The sequence below is a fragment of the Euleptes europaea genome, chromosome 15, assembly GCF_029931775.1.
Source record: "Euleptes europaea isolate rEulEur1 chromosome 15, rEulEur1.hap1, whole genome shotgun sequence".
NCBI classification, from domain to species: domain Eukaryota; kingdom Metazoa; phylum Chordata; class Lepidosauria; order Squamata; family Sphaerodactylidae; genus Euleptes; species Euleptes europaea.
The window spans coordinates 14,279,031-14,302,040 of NC_079326.1; the positions used below are offsets into that span (position 1 = coordinate 14,279,031).

The window sequence follows — 23,010 nt, forward strand, 5'->3', positions numbered from 1 at the left end:
ATACATAGAAAGTACGAACGGTATTTTTTATAATGTTTTCAAACTCTTCACACATCGGTGGGAATACTTAGAAAGTGCAAACAGTATTTTTTAGAACGTTTTCAAACTCTTCATACATCGGTGGGAATACGCACTTTGTATTCCCAGCGATGTATTAAGAGTTTGAAAAATGTTATGAAAAACATCTCTTTAAAGGGGTTTTTGGGATGCCACAGCTTATAAATGGTTGGAAGAGGTCTTCACAGCTAAAGGGGCCAAACAAAGCGTGAACAGTATTTTTTATAACGTTTTCAAACTCTTAACGCATCGGTGGGAATACGCACTTTGTATTCCCAGCGATGTATTAAGAGTTTGAAAAATGTAAAAAAACATCGCTTTAAAAGGGTTTTTGCGATCCAGCCCGCATTGTGATGAAGACCAGCATAGTGTAGTAGTTAATAGCGGCAGACTAATCTGGAGAGCTGGGTTTGATTCCCCACTCTTCCATATGAAGCCTGCTGGGTGACCTTGGGCCAGTCACAGTTCTCTCGGAACTCTCTCAGCTCACGCAGAGGCAGGCAATGGCAAACCATCTCTGAATATCTCTTGCCTTGAAAACCCTATGGGGTTGCCATAAGCCAGCTGTGACTTGACAGCACACACACACACACACATACACATTGTGATCCAGGAAGCAGCTTGACAGTGTCACTATAAGTCTCCTTAGCAACTGGACCAGAGGATTCTAACAGGGGAGGTTCTGGGGGAAGCAGTTGCTACTGAAATGGAGAAGAGAAGGAATCACATCTAGAAGGGGAGGAAGAAGAGAAGACTCAAGATGGGGAACATGATGAAACTGATGGTAAATAGTAAAATAGTAAAAAAAAATGCAGAGATTTCGGAACCTATACGTCAATAACTTTGAGTCAATGCGGAATATCAGTCAACTCCAAGTCCAGTAATCCAACAAGCGCTCAATTTCAGATTGTGCAAGAAGTCCTTCCTTGTTAATGGCCAACTGGAGTTGTTAACATTGTGAACCCTTCTGCTTAGCAGTAAGGACAATGGCCATAAAGCAGTTGTTTCCCGCTCACAAGCTTGAGCTACAGTTCCCCAAAAAGCATTTAGTCACATGTGAGACAGGGGGATACCGTAATAAGACTTTAAGCTGATTTATACTGAGCAGTGATACAGAAAGTTAAAAGTTAGCACGGCTAGTCACTTCCCAAAGTCAAGACGTGAAAGAAAAGACGTTTTGAAAGTCAAAATATGAAAGGAAAAATAGGAATCTTTCATTGCAATCTTCTGCAAAGTTCTACACTTCTCTGAGCCCATTGACTTCAGTAGACTTTGACAAATATAACTCTGTTTAGGACTGCATTATTTGAGTCCTACTCATGTCTGCATGGAGGAGGTCTGGATTCTCTTTGCTGTTGGGATCAAGTGGAAAATTGTCTCAGAAGATTGACTGTTGAACTGATGGTGTGTGCTTTCACCCCCTGGGGGACTTGTTGGAGCAAGGGGTTTTGAACGGGGTGTAAAATGCACAAACGCTGGGGGTTACCGCACTTGTATTCCCAGCGATGTATTAAGAGTTTGAAAATGTTATAAAAAATACTGTTCGCACTTTGTTTGGCCCCTTTCGCTGTGAAGACGTCTTCCAACCATTTATAAGCCGTGGCATCCAAAAACCCTTTTAAAGCGATGTTTTTTATAACATTTTCAAACTCTTAATACATTGCTGGGAATACAAAGTGCGGTAACCCCCATCGATAAACAGTAGAGGGTCTCTGATTATATTTTTGTTTTGTTTCCCCAGGCTTCCAGTTCTGAGACAACTGAAAAGAATACAGGTAGATAATTCTCTTTATGCCTTTTGCTGCATATTAGCAATTTGAACAGACTTGTACATATAATATCCACAGATCTCTTTTTTTGTGGGCTTGTGTGCTGAGATAGTACTGGCAAAGGTATCGGTTCACGTGTGTGATGTATTGCAGATGTGGGTGACATAATACCCTGGCCAACACAATTATTTACCAGCTCTGCAACTTTTAGGTTTGGGCTGTTAGCTGAGTTTCCACTATAAATAAATAGAGTAACAAATGCAGTTGGTATTACATTTGTTTATGTCAGGGGTGGGGAACGTCAGGCTCGGGGGGGCATTTAAGGCCCGCAAAATCATTTGGTCTGGCCCTTTGTGGGTCCTGGCAGATCTCTAGCTCAGAAGGATCTAAGACTGGCAATCCGCCCCCTCCCGCGGACCGGAACAGCCTCTGTTCAAGGCGGATGTGAGTTCGTTTTGCTGAGAACGTTTTTCTCCCTTGCAGAAGAGTTGTTAGCTATGGAGCTGCTAGGACCGCCCAAGAAACTGTGTTACCCCTTTCCCACCCAGAAACACATTCCCTCTGTACTACAAGAGGGCTGGGGGTGGAAGTGGCAACAATGGAGGGGTTAAAGGAGGCAGGGTCAGAATGCACGGTGTGTCCTCATTTCATCCCTGCAGGCGGAGGTAGCAGGAGCCGGCTGTAGAATCCGGCCCCGACCATGTGGAGCAGGAGCAACTCTGGCTTGTGGCTGGACGGCTACGCCTGGCTGGTGCAACAGACCATCCTGTGCCACCAGGTGGGCAAGTGCACCACTAGTTGGATGCCTGCCTGCTTGCCCTCGTAGGGGGGCGTCATCTGGGACAGCTGCCTGCTTGGGGCTTGGTCGGATAATTTTTAAGTTGATATGATGTTATAAATATCCAAATGGCCCTTGGCGGAAAAAAGGTTTCCCACCCCTGGTTTATGTGATTATGATTTACTGGCCAATAATTTTTCTATATTTTCTGAATCCATTGAGAAAGAAAACATGAAAAACTATAAGTGAGCAGAAAGAAATATTTGTGTTGTTTTCGGAAAACTCCAAAAATGTTTGCTTTTTTGTATCCAGTAGAAAATGGCATGTCTATGGATGAAGAAATCTTAACAGTCCCCATCAGCAACGACCTTTATGCGATTCTTAAGAGAAGAGAGAACTACCTATGCAGTCTGCTTCAAAAGAAGTTTGGTTGCATAACTATCCTTAAAAGTAAAAGGAACCCCACTGAAGTTTATAGGAAGAACTTGAAAGAAGGAATTGAAGTTTCGGTCTTGTTCGATGACCTGACCAGGCACGAAGCCGACGCTTTGGTAAATCCAGCCAATGAAAAACTGTATCATTTTGGAGGCCTTGCATTTGCCCTTCTGAAAGCCGGCGGGCCAGAAATTGAAGAGCAGTGCAAGAGTTTCATTGAGAAGAACGGACCTCTCCGTGCTGGCCAGATTGCAGTCACTAGTGGAGGACGACTCCCTTGCAAGCAAGTAATCCATATAGTAAGCCCAAGGTGGTCCAAAGACCAACGGGAGCAATGTTGCCTCAAACTTGAAACAGCCCTTATAAATATTCTGAAATATGTTAATGCGCCAGAAAACCATATCAAGTCTGTGGCCATTCCTGCACTGAGCTCAGGATTCTTCAACTTCCCGCTGGACTTATGCACTCAAGTGGTTGTCCAGACTATAAAGAATTTTATTCAGCTAGCCCCGTTATTTGGCTACTTGCAAGAAATCCACCTTGTGACCACTGATGAGGCCACGGTTGAAATCATGAAAAGGGCTTGTGAAGAGCTGCTTGGTGGTAATGAGCTCGTGGTAGTGAGGGGAGCATCAGATTCCATCACGGTGAACAATCTCTGCCTACAGATCAAGAAAGGGAATATAGAAAATCAGCAAGTAAGTCTCCACGGGCTTACAGATAACTTGACAGGCTGCAAGTATGTGAACTACAAGAATCTGAAGCTGAAGGTTGATTCCCCAATCTACTGTTTTTGATGCAGTCATGAGGTTTGGAGTGCAGACTAATTTCCCCTCAGTTACTTGGTCTAAGTGTTCACAGGTGCTAGATGAGCAGTTTAGTATGGTAGATAGCAGCAGATCTTCCTTAAAGATCGGTGGAGCCCTGCAATCTGTATCCTGTTCTCCCCTTGCTCCAAAAATACTTCTGCTTTACTGTGATGTGTGCATAAGACAGTTTGTTAAAACGATGTTTTTTCTTGAGCAAATCCACACTGGTGGGGATTCTGCTGCTCCACTTGAGGAAAAATTCGAAGCCTTCCTCCAGCATATGCAGCCTTCCGCCAATGGCAGAGCAACTAAAAATCAAGGAAGGCTCCTTAGGCTGGAGGAACGTCCCCCAAATGAAAGCTGGATTTGCACCGCTTTTTTCCAACATGGTTCATAGGTAAATTTGCTTATGATATTTTAGATGGATAGGATGGGTGCCTTGTTTTGCCAAGAACAGCTGTATTTATTTTTTGTGCCGTCAAGTCACATCTGATTTATGGAGAGCCCTGGTGGGGTTTTCAAGGCAAGAGACATGCAGAGGTGGTTGGCCAGTGCCTGCTTCCATGTCATGACCCTGATATTCCTTGGAGGTCTCCCATCCAAACACTTGCCAGGGTCAGCCCTGCTTAGCTTCTGAGGTCTGATGAGATCAAGTTAGCCTGGGCTATCCAAGTCAGGGCTACTACCTGCATTAGGCTGGAGAAAATAACCAAACCCTTGGGTTGCATCCACCCATGCAGTCACTAACTGGGCTCGATGTCCACATAGCCTTGTGGATGAAATTCTATGAACACACTTAAATTGCTCCAAATATATCTGCCATGCTGAGCTGCGTGGAGGAAGGGCAGGATAAAAACACGGTAGATTCAGGAATGCATTACATAGAAACGGTACATGTCCCTATCAATTGAAATGGCTTCAGACTTAACAGTCTTTTCTTCCAGACTGCCATTATTATCAACTCTGTGATTGTGCCAGATGATCTTTCACAAGGAACCATTTCAAGAGCAATTCTGGAAAAAGCAGGTCCACCTTTGCGGGAGCAATTTCTTGCTGAATTAAAGAAACTTCCAGCAGATTGCCCCAAACTGGTATGCACCAAAGGATACAACATTGCCTGTGAGTTTGTGGTCCATGTAATATGGCCGTCTCATGAGGGCAACACACAGCAGGTGAGGTCCTTTTCTGTTACCTCTCCAATTTTACTTCCATTGAATGTATTTATTTGTTTAGAGTCAGGGTGGTGTGGTGGTTAAGACCAGTGGAGCGGTGGAGTCTGATCTGGAGAACCAGGTTTGATTCCCCACTCCTCCGCGTGAGCGGCGGAGGCTAATCTGGTGAACTGGATTTGTTTCCCCACTTCTACATACGAAGCCAGCTGGGTGACCTTGGGTGATCATGCTCTTTCAGCCTCACCCACCTCACAGGGCGTCTGTTGTGGGGAGGGGAAGGGAAGGCGATTGTAAGCCGGTTTGATTCTGCCTTAAGTGGTAGAGAAAGTCGGCATATCAAATGCTCCTCCTCCTCCTCCTCCTCCTTCTACTACTAACCAGGCCTATATAACTCTATTTTGTCCTCAGAAACTAAAAGCAGCAGTTTCTAAAAGTCTTCTCAAGACTCAAGAGCAGCAGTTTTCCTCCATTTCTTTTCCTCCCCTTGGGATTGAAGATTTTCATTTACCAAAGGATGAAGTGGCACATATTATGGTAGAGCAAATAATATGCTTTGCACAGGAACATCCAGGGGAAAAGCCAGATGTCAATATTGTAATTCCACCTGAAGATGATGATGCTTATGAGGTAAGATATTCACCGTTAACTGCAAATAGGAAGGGCAAAAGTTAACTGCCTTGTCTGAGCACTGCTTTCAAGCAGTTTCTTATTCTCTATCACGTTTTCTGTGGATCTAGGAACTAGTCCAAAAACATAGAGGCAGACTAATTTTTCAGCCTTTGGGCATTTGTATTTTAACAAACACATCTTCTAATAACTGCTGCCACAAAACCTAACCCTAACATCTTTTGACAGATTCTTGTAAAGGTTTTAATGCTATGACAAGTGCTGGAACAAATAAATAAATGTAGAGGTAATCCTGTTACTATTACCCCAACTAAAAGCTAACCTTTAACCCTAAACTCTCCCTGATTTCTTATAATTTTATTATTGCATTTATAAAGCTCTGTTTAATTGAATATCGAAACCAGTATAGAAAGCAATTGGTTATGAAATCAATTCATTTGCCACAACTGAATAGTATAAAGTTTACATAAAAAACAAGCAATGTCAAGAACATCATCTACTTTTATTTTTATATCATACAACAGGGCAGATTCTGATGTGAAATGATAAAAGAGCTTCCATCAAGGGAAGAGATACTGCAATAAAAATCAGTGTTAAAATATTAGGTGCCACAGTGACTTAACACCGGGAATTTGTTAAGCTCTGTGTGACCCTACGCTGGTGCAACCATTTTGAGCTTTAATCTCTAACAGCACAGAACTTAATTGCTGTGGAAAGGGTCAGCACAAAGGAACTCTGATCCCCCAGGAAGCTTTTACAGTGAAATGTAGGGGCTTTACGTGACAATAAAGCTGTCACATATTTTTTCCTTTTTTGATTTGCTGGCATGTTGCTAGACATGTTGCTAGGTTTTCTTTTCTCCAGCAAAAATGTAGATTTTTTTTTCAGCACCAAGAACAATACTGAAACAAACATGAAACTGAAATGTTGCTAATTATCATATGCAACATAGCATAGTTTGCATAATACTTGAAAGCATGCTGTTCCCGTTGTAGAAGATACTTGGAATAGACATTGGGATTAATTAAAAAAAAAAAGTGTGTAGTCAATGTAGGGAAGGGCTTTGTTTCCCAGCTTCCTGTTTTGATTCCTGAACTTGGGAACGGATGTATTAAAACACACACGTTACTAGTTAGAAATACCAGAGTTGCCATATTATACCAGTTCTTGATTGATTGTTTCACTGTTTTTAAAGGCTTTCTGCACCAAGATTATGTCAATCAAAAACAAGCTGGAAGAAAAAATTGACTGTTGCAGTATGGATGCTATGGGTAAGAAATAGTCAGAATGGGTAAAATTAATGGAGATCCTGATGGTAAAATTTTTAATACGAAATATTTCACACCGCAAGAAGATTTACAGAAAATGAAGTTTCTTATGTACCATTTCCCCCTTGGAGATTAAAAATAATAAATGTGCACCAACTATTTTTCCAGAGATACAGACTGACATTCAAGCCAATGCAAGTTCTGAAAAAAATGGGCCATTTGTAGAACTCATTGGACGCAGTCATGAAGCCCTGGAGGAAGCGGAACTGTGGCTCAAGAACATAATGCAGGTTGAGGACACGAACCAAATTGTTATAAGAAATTACAGCCATCTAAACCTTAGCCAAAGTCAGCCTGTGGAACTGTCCCATCTGCAACAGCATTTTGGTATCACCATATTGGAGAGTTTGACTAGAGAGGGGTCAGCATTAGAGATCGAAGGTTCCCCCCAAGCTGTGATTGATGCAACATTCGCCATTGAATTCATGCTACAGAATACAGCTGACCAGAATACAGCTGACCAAGAGTGCCTGAAGGCAGATGGTACGTGGGACTGCACACTCCATTTATGACATATATGAGTACATCAGAAAGCCAAGAATCTGATGAAGAATTTGACTGATTTAAACACTGTAGCCCAACTGTCCCCTCCATGACTCTTGGTGTCTCCTTGAGTTGCCTTTGGCTTGAGTCCCTGCTGTCTACTGGGCTAACCCTTGTCCGAATGCTGGAACAATGCAATGGGTTGGATCCAGCAAACATGAGAAAGATCCACAATTCTTGCATCCATGGATCATGGGATCTAACCAGGTGGACTAGTTCAGGAGAACATTTAGCACCTACTGATTGAATGGCCAGCAAACTCTAACTGAAAAGGAACTGTCTAACAGTTAAAGGTTCTATAGTAAACTGTCGTAAATTCCGAAATGACCAATAGCAGATTATATATTAATGAATCTCAAGAACGTTAACACAGATGTCTGTAAAAATAAGTTGACTTGTGTAAATCAAGACATATGTTGATGGTTTCTCATGCCATCATGACTGAACACTTTTTCAGGACTTGTTGAAAGAGGTTGTTCCTGTTCCTTAATGGTTAAAATTGATGTTCTAAAATTTTGCGTAACTTAGTCCATTACCATTAATTTCTTAATGTTTTTGGCTTAAACAGAGGGGGTTACCGCACTTGTATTCCCAGCGATGTATTAAGAGTTTGAAAATGTTATACAAAATACTGTTCGCACTTTCTGTGTATTCCCACCGATGTATTAAGAGTTTGAAAACGTTATAAAAAATACTGTTTGCACTTTGTTTGGCCCCTTTAGCTGTGAAGACCTCTTCCAACCATTTATAAGCCATGGTATCCAAAAACCCTTTTAAAGCGATGTTTTTTATAACATTTTCAAACTCTTAATACGTCGTTGGGAATACAAAGTGCAGTAACCCCCAGAGTCAAACAACCCTCTCTTTTTCAGAGGGTATTGCTCTCCCCTTTATTAAGCAAATAAAATTGATTGGTAGAACCCCTCTCCAATTAAATGTATGGTCAGTCCAAACTGGAAGTCTTGCTTTTACTGTTAGTAAGCCTATCCTGTTACCTGTCTCCAGGACATTTGGGAAATGATCCTCATCAGGAAGGGTGCAGAGAGATGGCAAGCAAATACTGTCACCAAGTCATTCCAATAGAGTCGTATCTCCAAGAATTCAAAAACAAAGAAAAACAGCTTGAAAAATCTGGTCTCCGTGTTCTCAAGGTAAAGAAGCAATCAACAGCAAAGTCATTCTGAAAGAACTGTGGGACAAAAATCATCATATTTTGATGGCAAAAGTCAGTTTTTTTCCCTAGAAGGCAGAGAGGGTCTTACAGTGCTTTCCTAAGGAGAGTTACTCCAGTCTAAGCCCATTCATTTCAAGCTTCTGCTGCCCTTAAAGGTCAGAATGCTACACACAGATCCTCCGGGATCTGTGAACTTAAGCATGATTAACTGTTATAACTGTTATATTGTGGGTACACAATGGTATTGTACGATTCTAATGTTTTATTGTTATGTACAGCCTAACTCTTTGTCCAGGACAGTTCTGCACTATGATGACCATTTTTGACCGTCAGCTGGCCTCCCTCCCTTGTCACTTTTACCTTGTCCTTTTCCCCTTTCCTTTTTTGGTCTTCTTTGTTCCTCCCCACTTTTCCCTTTTCCTGCCTGTTTTTTTCCTTTCCCTTAGTTCTCCCCTTACCGTTTTTGGGCCTGCAAACCCTCTGTGGGTGGTTGTCTCCCTATTTTACGGCACCTATGATAGCGTTATCTATTGAATGCTAAGAGACAAGGTAATATAAGGCGCTGTCTTATTATGTTAGTCTGATAAGTAGGTTTTAAATTATGTTGGGTTGTTTTGATATTGTATATTTTAAATGTTGGAAGCCGCCCTGAGCCCTGCTTGCGGGAAAAGGTGCAGGGTAAAAGCTGGATAAAACAAATAAATAATAAATTAGAGTGAGCGACCGTGCTCTAACATCTTAAAACAAGATGTGCTAATTACTCTGCTTTTACCACCAAGCTGGGCAATTAACCGCAAAACCGTTATGCCATAAATCTGAACATATACAGTGCTAGGCAATCCCTAGTTTTAGTAGGAGATCCAGGTAAAAGCTGTGCAGAAATCTGGGCCTGAGCAGCAACACGATCCTAACTACAGTATTTATTACCAATTTAATTTTACAAGTCTACTCCATGCAGAGAACACAATTGGAATTTGTCTTTCTGCAGTTGTGTTAAAACACACTCACATAGGCAAATATTCTAAAAAATAGACTAAACACAAGCAGGGGACCTGCAAAGACTTGCAGGGGGCATCTCATTTCCCCACCTCCATTATTCCTTTCCTTTAAAAAAAAAAAAGAAGACTTCTGGCCTCATCTTTTCCCTGCTTCCTTCTCTCTTTCCATCCACAAGCCAGCCTACCTTTACCAGTCCCGTCTTCAGCTTCCCCTCCTTCCATCTCCCTATGGCCAAGTTATGCAGTGTCAGCCTCCAGGCTGGGTCCAGTTACATGTTGCCAGCTGCTGGGTCCAGTTCTATGGTTAGGAGCCCACAATGACTTGGAGACACTTCACTTTCGCATGTAGCCTCCCTCCTGCACTAGTTCCTCTTTTCCTCCTCCTTGCAGCCCCTGTACCACCTTTCCCTGCTTTCTTCTCTCCTTCCCATCCACCTACCAACTTACCTTTTATCTGTCCCTCTGTATTCAGCTGTGTTTCTTTACTTCACCTGCATGCCACCTTTCTCCACAATGGGGACCTAAAGCAGCTTGAATCAACCTCATCTCCTTCTTATCCTCACAACAACCCTGTGAGTGAGAGGTTAGGCTGAGGATGTGTGACTGGCCCAAGGTCGCCCAGCAAGCTTCCATGGCAGAGTGGGGATTCAAACCTGGTCTCCCAGATCCTAGTCTTACCACTGCGCCACACTGGTTTTCATGGGGTGGCTGCTGTTGAACAATAGCCATCAGCTGGGCCTGGATGAGTAATGCACGTTAGATGGTATCAAGTCATCCAGTGGAGTGGTTGCTGCCAGGCCTGGCCCCAAGGAGTCTTCTCAAATGCCAAAGCAGCCCTGGAAAGGACCCTGCTCCATCCCCTTTATTGACAGAAACCAAGGCTGGCAATAGTGTTTTGTTTGCCAAGCAACAGCCACTCAGAGGGCATTTGTTTCTTAAAACTACAGTCACTGCTTCTGTTACCTTTTTAAAGATGTTCTTATTTTTAGATTTCAGATTTTTCTGCAAACCTGGGGCTTTTTTAGTTTTGTAGAAAGAGCTGTCTAGTTTTGGTGGGTTGCAAATGGAGTATGACTACCCAGTGGGATGCAGCAGCCAAGAAGGCAAATTTCGATCATAGGGTGTATCAACAGACGCATAGCATCTAGGATGTAAGATGTGGCAGTACCACTGTATACTGCACTGGTCAGACCCCATTTGGAGTATTGTGGCCAGTTCTGGAAGCCTTTTTATAGGAAGGACGTATAAATTTTAGAGTGGGTACTGAGAGTGACAAGGGTGATTAGGGGTTTGAAGACCAAGAAGAAAGGCTGTGCCAATTGGGAATGTTCAGCCTGGAGAAAAGGAGGTTGGGGGAGGATATGATTACTCTTTTTCAAAGTATTTAAAGGGCTGTCATTTAGAGGAGGGTAGGGCACTATTTCAGTTGGTAGTGGAAGACAGGACTCAGAATAATGGGTTTAAATTATGAGTGGGGAGATATTGGCGTGATATTAGGAAAAACTTAAGGGCAGTTCAGTGGTGGAATCGGTCACTCAGGGATGTTGTGGGTTCTCCCTCCTTGGAGGTGTTTAAGCAGAGACTGGATGATTATTTGTCAGGGATTTATTTATTTGATTTATAACCTGCTCTTTCCTGGCCGAGGCCAGCTCAAAATGGCTAATTTTTTACTATAAAACCAATAAAACCAATCGGACTAGTTTGCATGCATTAATACACACTGGAGCTATAATGGGCTGGATGCTTTAGGTCATCCTGCATGGTGCAAGGGGTTGGATTGGATGGTCTTTAGGATACTTCTGACTTTGAAAATTAGATACATATTGTACTACACATAACGAGCTAAAGAATAAATATATTGTTAATGTTTATTGCAGATAGAGAAAATATATAATCCTGTTTTAGAATCTGCTTTCCAAAGGATTAAAAGAAAAATAGAAGGAAAAAATAGTGGAAGGCCAGTTACCCATAGGTTATACCATCGTGTTCCAGCTCAATATTGCAGTCTGGTCTGCAAAACTGGATTTCAGACAACCTACTCATCTTCACATGGTAAGCCCAAGCACCTTTGTACTTATTTGGTAACAGCAGTATATCAGTAGATTAAATAGATATCCCCATTAATAGCTAGATTCTGCAGAAAATTATTTTCACAATTTGACAGCCCATGCAGATACATTATTTGAAGATTTCTATTTTAAGTATTTTAAAGACAGAACATAAAGAATACCAATAGTACAATAATAGGTTATATCCATTTATATTGATGAACAAGATGGCTTGCTGAGGCAGGAGTGTTGTTTTGAGCTGCTGACCTCGTTATTTTTTTATCCCAATTTTAGCTTGATTTGTACTCTTAACAGCAGTATTAGCAGTATTAGATTAAGAACATGTTTTTAACTTTGATGTTTTATGGTTTTTATGTGATTTTAGAGAGTGTTATCTTCCTTGAGCCCAGTTTGGCTGGGAATTGAGGGCAGGCTAAAACTTTGAAAAAATAAATAAATAAAATTCAGTATATTCGCATGATCTTTTCCCCCAAAAGCAAGAGAAATGAAACTCAACATGCCACTCATTAGTCTTGCGATTTCCAAACTGACCCAAGAGACAGAGGTGGATTTTATGCTTCTGCATTGCCCCCCGTGATTACTTCTATATTTTTAAATGTCAAAGTGATTGCAATATATAAGGTAAACAAACAGTAGAGCGAATCTAAAAAGTCACAAGTTCTACTTGTGGAACAGTTCTTTTCCACCTCCTTCAGCTCTCATGCCACCTGAAATGCAGATGTCGGAAGGTTGGGGAACCCTTGCTAACAGTATGAGATTCAGCATTGGGGGAGGGTTGCAGCTAGACAGGGAAATCCATAGAAATGACAGACCTCCCTGCTAAGCTGAAATGTTTTGTACTCTCAGTAAGGCTTTTTAAGATGTAACCCAATACTGTATCTGAGATGTTACCTGTCCTTCAGGATTGTACCTGAGGCATGATTGAAAGCAGGTCAAAGATGATTCAGAATCAAGTATCCAACACTCGTGTTTTGCAGTGGTGCCATGACAAGAGCATAACCTACATCAACAGTCTGCTTTTTTCCCCAGACCAAAAGTATGGAGCTGGCATCTACTTTAACAAGAATCCCAAGAACCTAGTGGCAGATACCAGGGAAAAGTGTGAAATGGACCACCTGATCTGTGCATTTGAGGCAGAGGTTGTAACAGGCTTATACACTAGGGGCAATCGAAGCTATGTAGTACCACCATTAATTAATGCAAGTGGAATGAAACTCTATGACAGTGTAGTTGATGATATTCATAACCCTGACATCTTTGTCATTTTTAATAAGGAACAGGCTCTGCCACTGTATTTGTTGACTTGTTCCCTGATTTGGAATCCAGGGCAGAAGACAGATTTGGAGTCATCAGCCCAGAAAATATGACACCTCAAACTTCATTAGATTGTAGGCACTGTGCTTTGTGTGTGTATTTAGACAACATCTAGAGATGGCAGCCCTTCAATGCAGTGAAAAATCTTGTCATGTGATGATTTATATTATCCTAATTGCTTAATAAGCTGCTTCAGCAAAGGAAGCTTAAAACCATGTAATTTTATTTAGAACAGCATTGCACTGACAATCGTATATTAAAAAACCAACTTCAAACCCACTGAAAATTTTATTTTGTGCAGTATTTTATATTGCAGAACACCTAACAATGACCTGGGTCTAACCTAAAATATCCACATACAGCTGGATTTTCCTCTTTGGAAGCACAACTCTCTCCTTCCTGCTGCAGCCTGAAATGCTGCTCCTGAGGGGGAAAGACCCTCTGGAATAGCTTGGGGTGGGGAATCGCAGATCTGCTGCAGAAAAGAGGAATTGGCAAATATGTCCCCCCACACAACTGTGTGAAAATTTTCAGGGGGATCCAACCCATGATGTATATTTACCTGATAGTTGTTTAATATGTGCCTGAATCTCTTCTCCCTGAATAGCTGCATATATGACCGTGGATAAATATAGGGCTCAGTGGATCACTTTTTACCCTTTCCCTTGGCTGACCACCAGAGAATAAGCAAAAGGTTGTAAACACCCATACTGGACCACCAATAATCCAGAACAGGAAACACAATCCAAGTAACACCTTTTATTAGTGCCATTTTGATTGGTCCAAATAAAAAGTATTACATGGGTTTTGTTTCACCAGCAAACAAACATAACTCACGTGTGCTTCCCATATGCAGATCTAGTTGGTTCTGCTTCTCATTGGAGCTGTGACTATTACTGCTTAGAGAATGAATAACCTGCATGCACCCCGGTCAAGAGTATGCATTTATACTGGCCAAAAGCTAGAAGGAAGGCCAAAGTGCTCCAGTCGGTGTAGTAGATGGATCATCAGTGAATTACTGTTAATCAGTTTCAAAAACATTTACTAAAATAAAGCAGCTTAACTCTATACTTACTAACTTTCTGAAAAATAGAATAAAAACATTTTGAAGGATTTGAAAAGAATCATAGAGTTGGAAGGGACCACAAGGGTCACCTAGTCCAACCCCCTGCACAATGCAGGAAATTCACAACTACCTCCCCCCCCCAAACCCCCAGTGACCCCTACTACATGCCCAGAAGATGGCCAAGATGCCTTCCCTCTCATCATCTGTCTAAGGTTATAGAATCAGCATTGCTGACAGATGGCCATCTAACCTCTTCTTAAAAACCTCCAGGGAAGGAGAGCTTACCACCTCCCGAGGAAGCCTGTTCCACTAAGGAACCACTCTAACTGTTGGAAACTCTATTGATTAAATTTCAACCCGTTGTTTCTGGTTCGACCTTCTGGGGCAACAGAAAACAACTCGGCACCATCTTCTATATGACAGCCCTTCAAGTACTTGAAGATGATTATTATATCCCCTCTCAGTCTTCTCTTCAGGCTAAACATACCCAGCTCCTTCAACTTTCCTCACAGGACTTGGACTCCAGACCCCTCAACATCTTTGTTGCCCTCCTCTGGACACGTTCCAGCTTGTCTACATCTTTCTTAAATTGCAGTGCTCAAAACTGAACACAGTACTCTAGGTGAGGTCTAACCAGAGCAAAGCGATACCATCACTTCGCGTGATCTGGACTCTATATTTCTGTTAATACAGCCCAAGATCGCATTTGCCTTTTTAGCTACCTCATCACACTGCTGACTCATGTTCAGTGTTTGGTCTACTAAGACCCCGAGATCCTTTTCGTACATCATGTATCTGAACATCTAAAGACACAAACCACTGTTTCATTCTGCATTTTTATTGTATTAAAATTTTCCATGTATACAATTTGTACATTAGTCAAAATTCCCCTTTGGTGTCATAATATATATTTATATAATTTACAAAATAGCTAGGAATGCTGGAGGTTTTGCATAATTTTACATTCTTATTTGATCCTTCAATAAATTTAATATACAGTAACTAGAAAATAAAACCGCACATGTGAAATGTACCAAGTAGTACATATTAAAATTGTCAATTACCACAATAATTGAAAATCCCTGATCTTTGTATCTGCAGCAGCCAGAACACCTGAAGATTATTCCAAAGCTTCTGGGATTTCTCTGTCATTAACAATAAGAGTATGAATAATTCCTTCTTTTCTCTTCCCACTACTAACGGCTTTAATGCAACAATCATGGTTTCCAATACTGAAATGGGTTTCTGTCCCATCTTCTACGAATTCACCCTGGAACAAAAAAAAAAAGGGGGGGGGGCAAAAACTGAAACCTTTCCAATATCTGAAATACTGCAAGTGTTTGCTACTCACTAAAGGATCTGAGTTCAATCCCGACGGAAGTCGGTTTCAGGTAGCTGGCTCAAGGTTGACTCAGCCTTTCATCCTTCCGAGGTCGGTAAAATGAGTACCCAGCTTGCTTGGGGGTAAAGTGTAGATGACTGGGGAAGGCACTGGCAAACCACCCCGTAAAAAAAACATAGTCTGCCTAGGAAACGTTGGGATGTGACGTCACCCTGTGGGTCAGTAACCTTTATCTTAAAGGGCTGTATCTATAGCACAGGCTAATGTTGGAAGTGGCCACAATCTACTGGAAACCAAGGATTGAAAGTAAGGATTGCTCATGTCCATTTCCCTGCTTTAGGGTATTTTAACATTTGAACTATCTCTGTATTTTAGTTGTCCGAATTCTACAGATATTGTAGGAATGTACTATTACTGATAACTTGGTTCAGTTTTCTTGATTGTTCATTTTTTCCCCACCCTGAAGTTCATATTAATGAAAGTTACATACCGCTGTTTCCATTTTTTTACCATTGCACCAGATGTCCATTGTGTCTTTCTCTGTAAAAAGAAGACATCAGTAAAAATAAGACATCACAAAAGGACTGTAAGATGACTAGTTCTATATTATGAAGTTTAAACATCAATATAGGTTTGCTCAGATGACAGCTCCTCTTTTGCAAGTTATATTTCATTTGATTTTGCTTGTGCATTTGCAATACATATGCTATCTCTTCTTTCAGATAAGATTATCATTAAATCACACGTGCTTTCTTTTGCCCTTCTATGGAACTGCAGCAAACACGGCTTCCATGTAGCAACAGACTTTTTGGTTCTTGCCCGTGCATCAAGCATAGGCTTGTACCTAAGCTAGGGTAATATAACCCATGCTTTGTATCACCACAGCTAGACCTGATTAACAACAATTGGCTATGACAACGTGAAATAACTGTGACAGAAAGGCCTTATAAAGCCCTAACTAGAATTTATGGGAGATCCCACAGGGTTTCATGGACCTGCATTTCTCACATGTATGTTGTATGACAAAAGGAGCAATACACCATCTTCATGTTCAGTATTTCCCCTATCCATGATCCAATTTGTTTACTGAAGTTTACAGAGGGTGAGGAACTGCAAAATATACTGACATTTTTCTTCTAGAATTTTGCAGGATGATGCTTGGGAAAAAATACAGATTAACAGCAGTTGTACTGTAAGGTCTAGTTAAGCCCCTAAAACAGGTTACATGTAGCAATTAACACAGTAAAGATAGCTGCTAATAAATTACTGAACTTAGACTCTCCCTTTTCATTCAAAATGCTTGCAAACAAATAATTGCACTACCATAAAACCAACATTGCATAGTTTAAAACATACCACTAGTAACAACAGGAGTGTAGATGATAACAAAACAGTCAACAGCTCAATGTGCTAAAATATATAAAGCACTACAAAATTCTTTCCTGGTCAACAATACCCCACACTAATTCTGGAAGTTGTTATGGGCCAAGCACAAGTGGATTTGCTTTGGGGGCTATTTTTCCAAATTATCAAATCAAACTATTTATTTATTTACTTACTTTATTTTTAGTTCGTCTTGCCAAGTCTTGAGTCTTGCCAAGACTCAAGGCAGATCAGTATTCTTTTGAAAGTATCATACCCCAACTGAATAAAAATACAAAGAATTAGTTAAGAGACAGACAAGATACTGTAGGAAAATTGCCTACCTAACACGATCCTACAGTCAGCACCATCCAGGGTTAACACCCAAGTGTTTGTGGTCTTTGATCTATTTTCCATGTACTTCTTAAGGCTCTTTCCATTGATTTCCAAGGTATATTCATATGCAAAGCCACTGACTGCATCAATGTTAATTGTAGCTTTTGTCTTGGCCTCCCCAACAGTAAATGTCTCTTTTCCTACCAGTTTGAACATCCATTCTTTTCTCATTATTTCCTGGAAAGAAAAAAAAAGTTGAGAATTAGTAGAACATTTTGCTTCAATAGTGAAAACATGGGCAGAACCATGTTAAGATAATGTTACCACTAGGGTAGGAGTAAGCTTAATCTCTTTTTTATTTCTTTATCCAGTCAGACTATTACATACGCTATCTGCCAACAATGACATTAGTTTAGCCTGACCTGGCTTGCCATAAAATCAAGATAAAATGGTCCTGAGGAGACTTTCACATTCTGGCACCTCTCTAGGACACCTGAGTATCACATGAGCTACATCTTCTATCAGCCAGATCCTCAATCATATACCTTATTTACCTGAAAGAAACACTCGTTTTTTTCCTCCTAAGAGTGCTGGTAAGAAAAACAGGTGATGGTCTTAAATTCACATACAAGTTACAGTTATGCACAGCAATAAAAATATTTTTGTGTTTAATCTTTCCTTAGGAGGGTTGTCTTCCTCTCAGGTAGATCTGGTATACAATTACTTTAATGTTTAAATTTTAAATACCAGATGCAAAATATAATGTGTGTGCGTGTAATGAAATCACAGCTGAACTGTAGCGACCCCATAGGGTTTTCACAGCAAGGAACACTCAGAGGTGGTTTGCAGTTGCCTGCCTTCATATGGGCTGAGAGAGTTCTGAGAGAACTGTGACTGGCCCAAGGTAACCTAGCAGGCTTCATGTGGAGGGCCCAGGAATCGAATCTGGATCTCCAGATTAGAGCCCACCACTCTTAACCACTACACCACACTGGCTCTCATCAAAGACTACACTTTCAAACAAATGCATGCATCTCTCCCATCTGAGAAGAGGGCAAGAGTTGTGTTTCATTGGGGAATAAGCTGCTGTAATTTAATTTGTCCAGAAGAACATATGTCATAGCTGGAAATTCAAAGAATGGATATGCTGGAGATATGTAGGCAGATGGAATTTTGCATTTGCTTTTCATTGAGAAGTTTCTCTTTTCCTTAGAACTCCATTCAGTTTAAGAAGCAGCTTGGCAGTGAGAACCACTGCAGCAAAGTGGTGAAAGCAAAATGAAGGTGCAGGTCACAGTGTCCCTCTAAGGGCCAAACTACACAACATATTCTTTAACGGGCTGAGTCCAGGTTTCCCAAAATGGGGGGAAGAGTATTTATCCCTTTTTGCAGCTACATGTGCACATGCAGCTCCAAAGGGGCAAATAACTCCCCACAGGTCCATATTCTGGCTCAAGAAAATGGCATGGGGGAAAGACAGGAGCCCCCTCCATCCAGTGCCATGGTCTCAAGCTGAATCAGCGCCCCCCCCAGCCTGAGTTTTAAGTGTTCCTTGCAGCTGCTGTGCTACACTTGTTATTTGGCAAGAAAAGTAAGCAACTGTGTGTTTTTGGAATCAGGACTGGTTTGGAGTTATAACGAATTCCCCCCCCCCCCGCCTGTGGAGGCCATTTGTTATATTGACACTGCTTCCAGGATGAGGTTTTGCATATTGCTGTGCAGAGCAGCTCTGGCTCTTTACTCAGCACATATTTCTTGTATTCTTGTAATGTTTCATTGTGGTATATTGCCTATATTTCATGACCACTCAAGAAGGCATTGTCAAAACGAGTCTGGGTCATGCATTTTTTATCCGTTTTGGTGTTTTACGTTTATTGAGATATTTCGTTGATCATGCATTCCTCTTTTTTCTTGGTATTTTATGTAGACAGAGGTAGTTTATATCCACTTTTGATAATATATATCTATATATATACTGTTTCTCTGCAATTTCTTATTCTTTGGATCTAATACCTAGTTACAGTATCAGATCAGATTTACTGAAATCTTAGTGACACTTCCTTACTTAGCCTAATTTTACCAGTGTTACAAAAATCACGACATGCATTTTATATAACAGTCCTACCTTTCCATCTATATACACAACACGTTTGCCAGATGTGGTCCCATGTTCAAATTCAATCTTGTGAACACCATCACTTAAAGCAACTTCCCAGACAGCCACTAAATCAGCCATGTTGTCCTGGTTAACTAGTGCGATCTGCAGTGATATAAGTTTAAATATGCATTAATGTATGACAAACCCTTAGCTTCCTTCAAAAACATGCGAGAATTTGCAGATATACAATGGAATTCACCACAACCCCTGCTTTTTGCTCCTGCATTTGAGGTTCTCCCTGAAATGTCTCCAAGCTTTGGCATAACATTGTGTAGGGGTGGATTTCCCCCTCCTCTCAAAAGAGGAAACTTAAAGTTACACATACAGGATTTCCTGTGCAGCTGCTCAATACATCTTAGCCCAAACTTTGATTAGACTGTCTTTAACCAAGTGTTTCAAATGTATCAAGATGATCACACACTGAACAGCACAAGAATAATATTCTGATCACAAAAGATGACCTGAAGTTGGTGAACATTTACTTTGACATATGTATACTGAAAGATCAGCATGGAAATACATAAACTGAAAAGGACAAAATAAAGAAAAGGTGGGAACAATACACTGAAGAACTACACAGAAGAGATGAAAGGATAAAAGATTCTTTCCAAGAAGAATCTTTTGAAGAACCTAGTTTTAGAAAGCGAAGTGAAAGCTGCATTGAGAGCAATCGGGAAAAACAAATCACCAGGAGCAGATGGGATATTAATAGAGCTATTCCAAGCCACAGAAACGGAGTCCATCAAAATCTTGATAAGAATATGCCAACAGATACGGAAAACAAAACAATGGCCCACAGACTGGAAACGATCCATTTACATTCCAATTCCCAAGAAAGGAGACATCAAAGATTGCAGCAACTATCGGACCATCGCATTAATTTCTCATGCAAGTAAAGTGATGCTCAGAATCTTACAGCAAAGGCTGTTACCATATATGTAACGAGAAATGCCTGATGTTCAAGCTGGTTTCAGAAAAGGAAGAGGCACTAGAGATCATATTGCAAATATACGCTGGTTACTGGAGCATACGAGAGAATTTCAGAAGAAAATCAGCTTGTGTTTCATAGATTACAGCAAAGCTTTTGACTGTGTGGATCATGAAAAGCTATGGCTGGTTTTAAAGGAAATGGGTGTGCCACTACATCTGATCATTTTGATGCGCAACCTGTACTCTGGAAAAGAGGCCACAGTTAGAACAGAATATGGAGAAACGGAATGGTTTCCAATTGGCAAAGGTGTCAGTCAAGGATGTATTTTATCTCCCTATCTCTTCAATCTATATGCAGAACATATAATTAGGAAAGCTGGATTAGATTTAGATGAAGGTAGAGTGAAAATTGGAGTGAGGACCATTAATAATTTGAGATATGCTGATGACACTACATTATTGGCAGAAAATAATGAAGATTTGAAACGACTACTGCTGAAAGTTAAAAGAGAAAGTGTCAAAGCAGGACTACAGCTGAACATCAAGAAAACAAAAGTAATGACTACAGGAGAATTACACAACTTTAAGGTTGACAATGAGGAAATTGAAATTGTTCAAGACTTTCTATTCCTTGGCTCCACCATCAACCAAAAGGGAGACTGCAGCCAAGAAATCAGAAGGAGATTGAGACTGGGAAGGGCAGCCATGAAGGAGCTAGAAAATATTTTGAAGTGTAAGGATGTGTCACTGGCCACCAAGACTAGATTAATTCATGCCATCGTATTCCCTATTACTATGTATGGGTGTGAAAGCTGGACAGTGAAGAAAGCTGATAGGAAGAAAATAGATTCCTTTGAAATGTGGTGTTGGAGGAGAGTGTTACAGATTCCGTGGACTGCCAAAAAAACAAATCAGTGGGTTATAGATCAAATCAAGCCTGAACTGACCCTAGAAGCTAAAATGACTAAACTGAGGCTATCGTATGTTGTCATGAGACAACAAGAGTCACTGGAAAAGACAGTCATGCTAGGAAAAGGTGAGGGCAGCAGGAAAAGAGGAAGACCCAACAAGAGATGGATTGACTCAATAAAGGAAGCCACAGCCTTCAATTTGCAAGATCTGAGCAAGGCTGTCAAAGATAGGACATTTTGGAGGACTTTCATTCATAGGGTCGCCATGAGTCGGAAGCGACTTGACAGCACTTAACACACACACACACACACACATGTATACTGACTTGGATCCCAGTACAACCTCAATCCCTTATCTTCCCAGTCCCCCTACAACAGCCACTTCTAACCCAAGGAAGGTTTGTTCCCAGGGTGAGGGGATCTGCATGGACTCATACCCACACAGATCAGGAAGCTGCAGCGGGGAAGTGGAGAAATCATTCCCTTCTTCCTCTCCCCTCAGATGAGCTCTGCTTCATACAAGAAGCAGGAGGGAGCAATTACTCCCCTTTCCACTTCCCCACTGCAGCCTCCCAAACCACTGTAGCTATTACTCCCCATAAGTGGTGCTGCAACCACAGGAATAAACTTTCCCAGGGCTGAAAATGGGAAAGGCAGATCAGCAACCATCAGTGTGTTCCTTTGGCAGGGGGCAGTATCCAAATCATATCCATTTAAATAAACTCTTTATCTAACCAACAGATTATCTGGCTAGTCAAAGTATACTCTTATATGCTCCTCACCCATGGATAAAAACATCCAACCAGAATTATACTGCACATCACAGTCCACAGACAGAGGCAGCAAATCTCAGAACATAAGAAAGGCCCTACTGGATCAGACCAAGGCCCATCAAGTCCAGCAGTCTGTTCACACAGTGGCCAACCAGGTGCCTCTAGGAAGCCACAAACAAGATGACTGAAGCAGCACCATCCTGCCTGTCTTCCACAGCACCTACCAATAGGCATGCTCCTCTGATTCTAGAGAGAATAGGTATGCAGCATGACTAGTATCCATTTTAACCAATAGTCATGAATACCCCTTTCCTCCATGAATATGTCCACTCCCCTCTTAAGAGGACTTGTCCTTTTTTCCCACGACTATGAAGTCTGCTTAGCAGTCTTTGGTGGGGGAGTTTGTCAAAAGTCCCCTACCAGGGGAAGGCCTTGGCCTCTACACCCTGCTTGTTGGACTTTTAGGACAACCCGCTGGTCACTGTGGGAAACAGAATTCTTGACTAGATGGACAATTGGTCTGATTCAGCAGGGCTTTTCTTATGTTCTTAAAAACCTGATAACATAGGTGCAAGCTGGGTTAGTTTATTGCAGCCAATGAAACAGAGAGCCCCAAGAGGTTTACGGGAAAAGTGACTAAGTGTTTAACATAATGAAATACCTTAAAATTAATGCTTATCATAGCACAAACTTTTGTAGAGTTCCATGAAAATGTACAAATTTGTTTTAGGGTGCCAAAACATTGCTGTTTACGCTAAAAGGTTTAAGCATATGAAAACCCTTGTAAAGCTTTTTCAGCAGTAATATCAACAGCATGGTATTGCTGGTTAATTAGAAAAAAAACATCATACACACTATTATTACTGCAGGATACCTCACGTCATCTGCCATTGTACAGTGGGGAGTAACAAACATTTTAATTTATAACCCCTTTTTACAATTGCCTGAGGTCGCTCACAGCAACAACATGCACACAATTTCAAACAATAAAGCAACTTATTATTACTAAACTATTATTACTAACCATTCTAAATCTACTGAAATAAATGGACCTAGCAG

General features: G+C 41.1%; 2 protein-coding genes across 2 annotated transcripts; one reads left to right on the top strand and one right to left on the bottom strand.

Annotated features, from left to right (window-relative positions):
• Positions 1 to 760: 760 nt before the first annotated feature.
• PARP9 (poly(ADP-ribose) polymerase family member 9) lies at positions 761 to 13,143 on the top strand. The gene is made up of 10 exons (XM_056861414.1): positions 761 to 841; positions 1,799 to 1,832; positions 2,917 to 3,737; positions 4,793 to 5,020; positions 5,429 to 5,647; positions 6,843 to 6,918; positions 7,084 to 7,458; positions 8,524 to 8,669; positions 11,568 to 11,742; positions 12,789 to 13,143. Exons 1-10 carry the CDS (start codon positions 818 to 820, stop codon positions 13,124 to 13,126), a joined length of 2,436 nt encoding a protein of 811 aa, XP_056717392.1. The 5' UTR covers positions 761 to 817; the 3' UTR covers positions 13,127 to 13,143.
• A 1,824-nt stretch (positions 13,144 to 14,967) lies between these two features.
• On the bottom strand, positions 14,968 to 19,420 carry FAIM (Fas apoptotic inhibitory molecule). Its single transcript, XM_056861419.1, has 4 exons — positions 19,305 to 19,420; positions 17,188 to 17,416; positions 15,972 to 16,021; positions 14,968 to 15,409 (listed from the first exon to the last, which is right to left on the bottom strand). The coding sequence occupies exons 1-4, from the start codon at positions 19,413 to 19,415 to the stop codon at positions 15,260 to 15,262; spliced, it is 540 nt and encodes a 179-aa protein (XP_056717397.1). The 5' UTR covers positions 19,416 to 19,420; the 3' UTR covers positions 14,968 to 15,259.
• Positions 19,421 to 23,010: the final 3,590 nt, after the last annotated feature.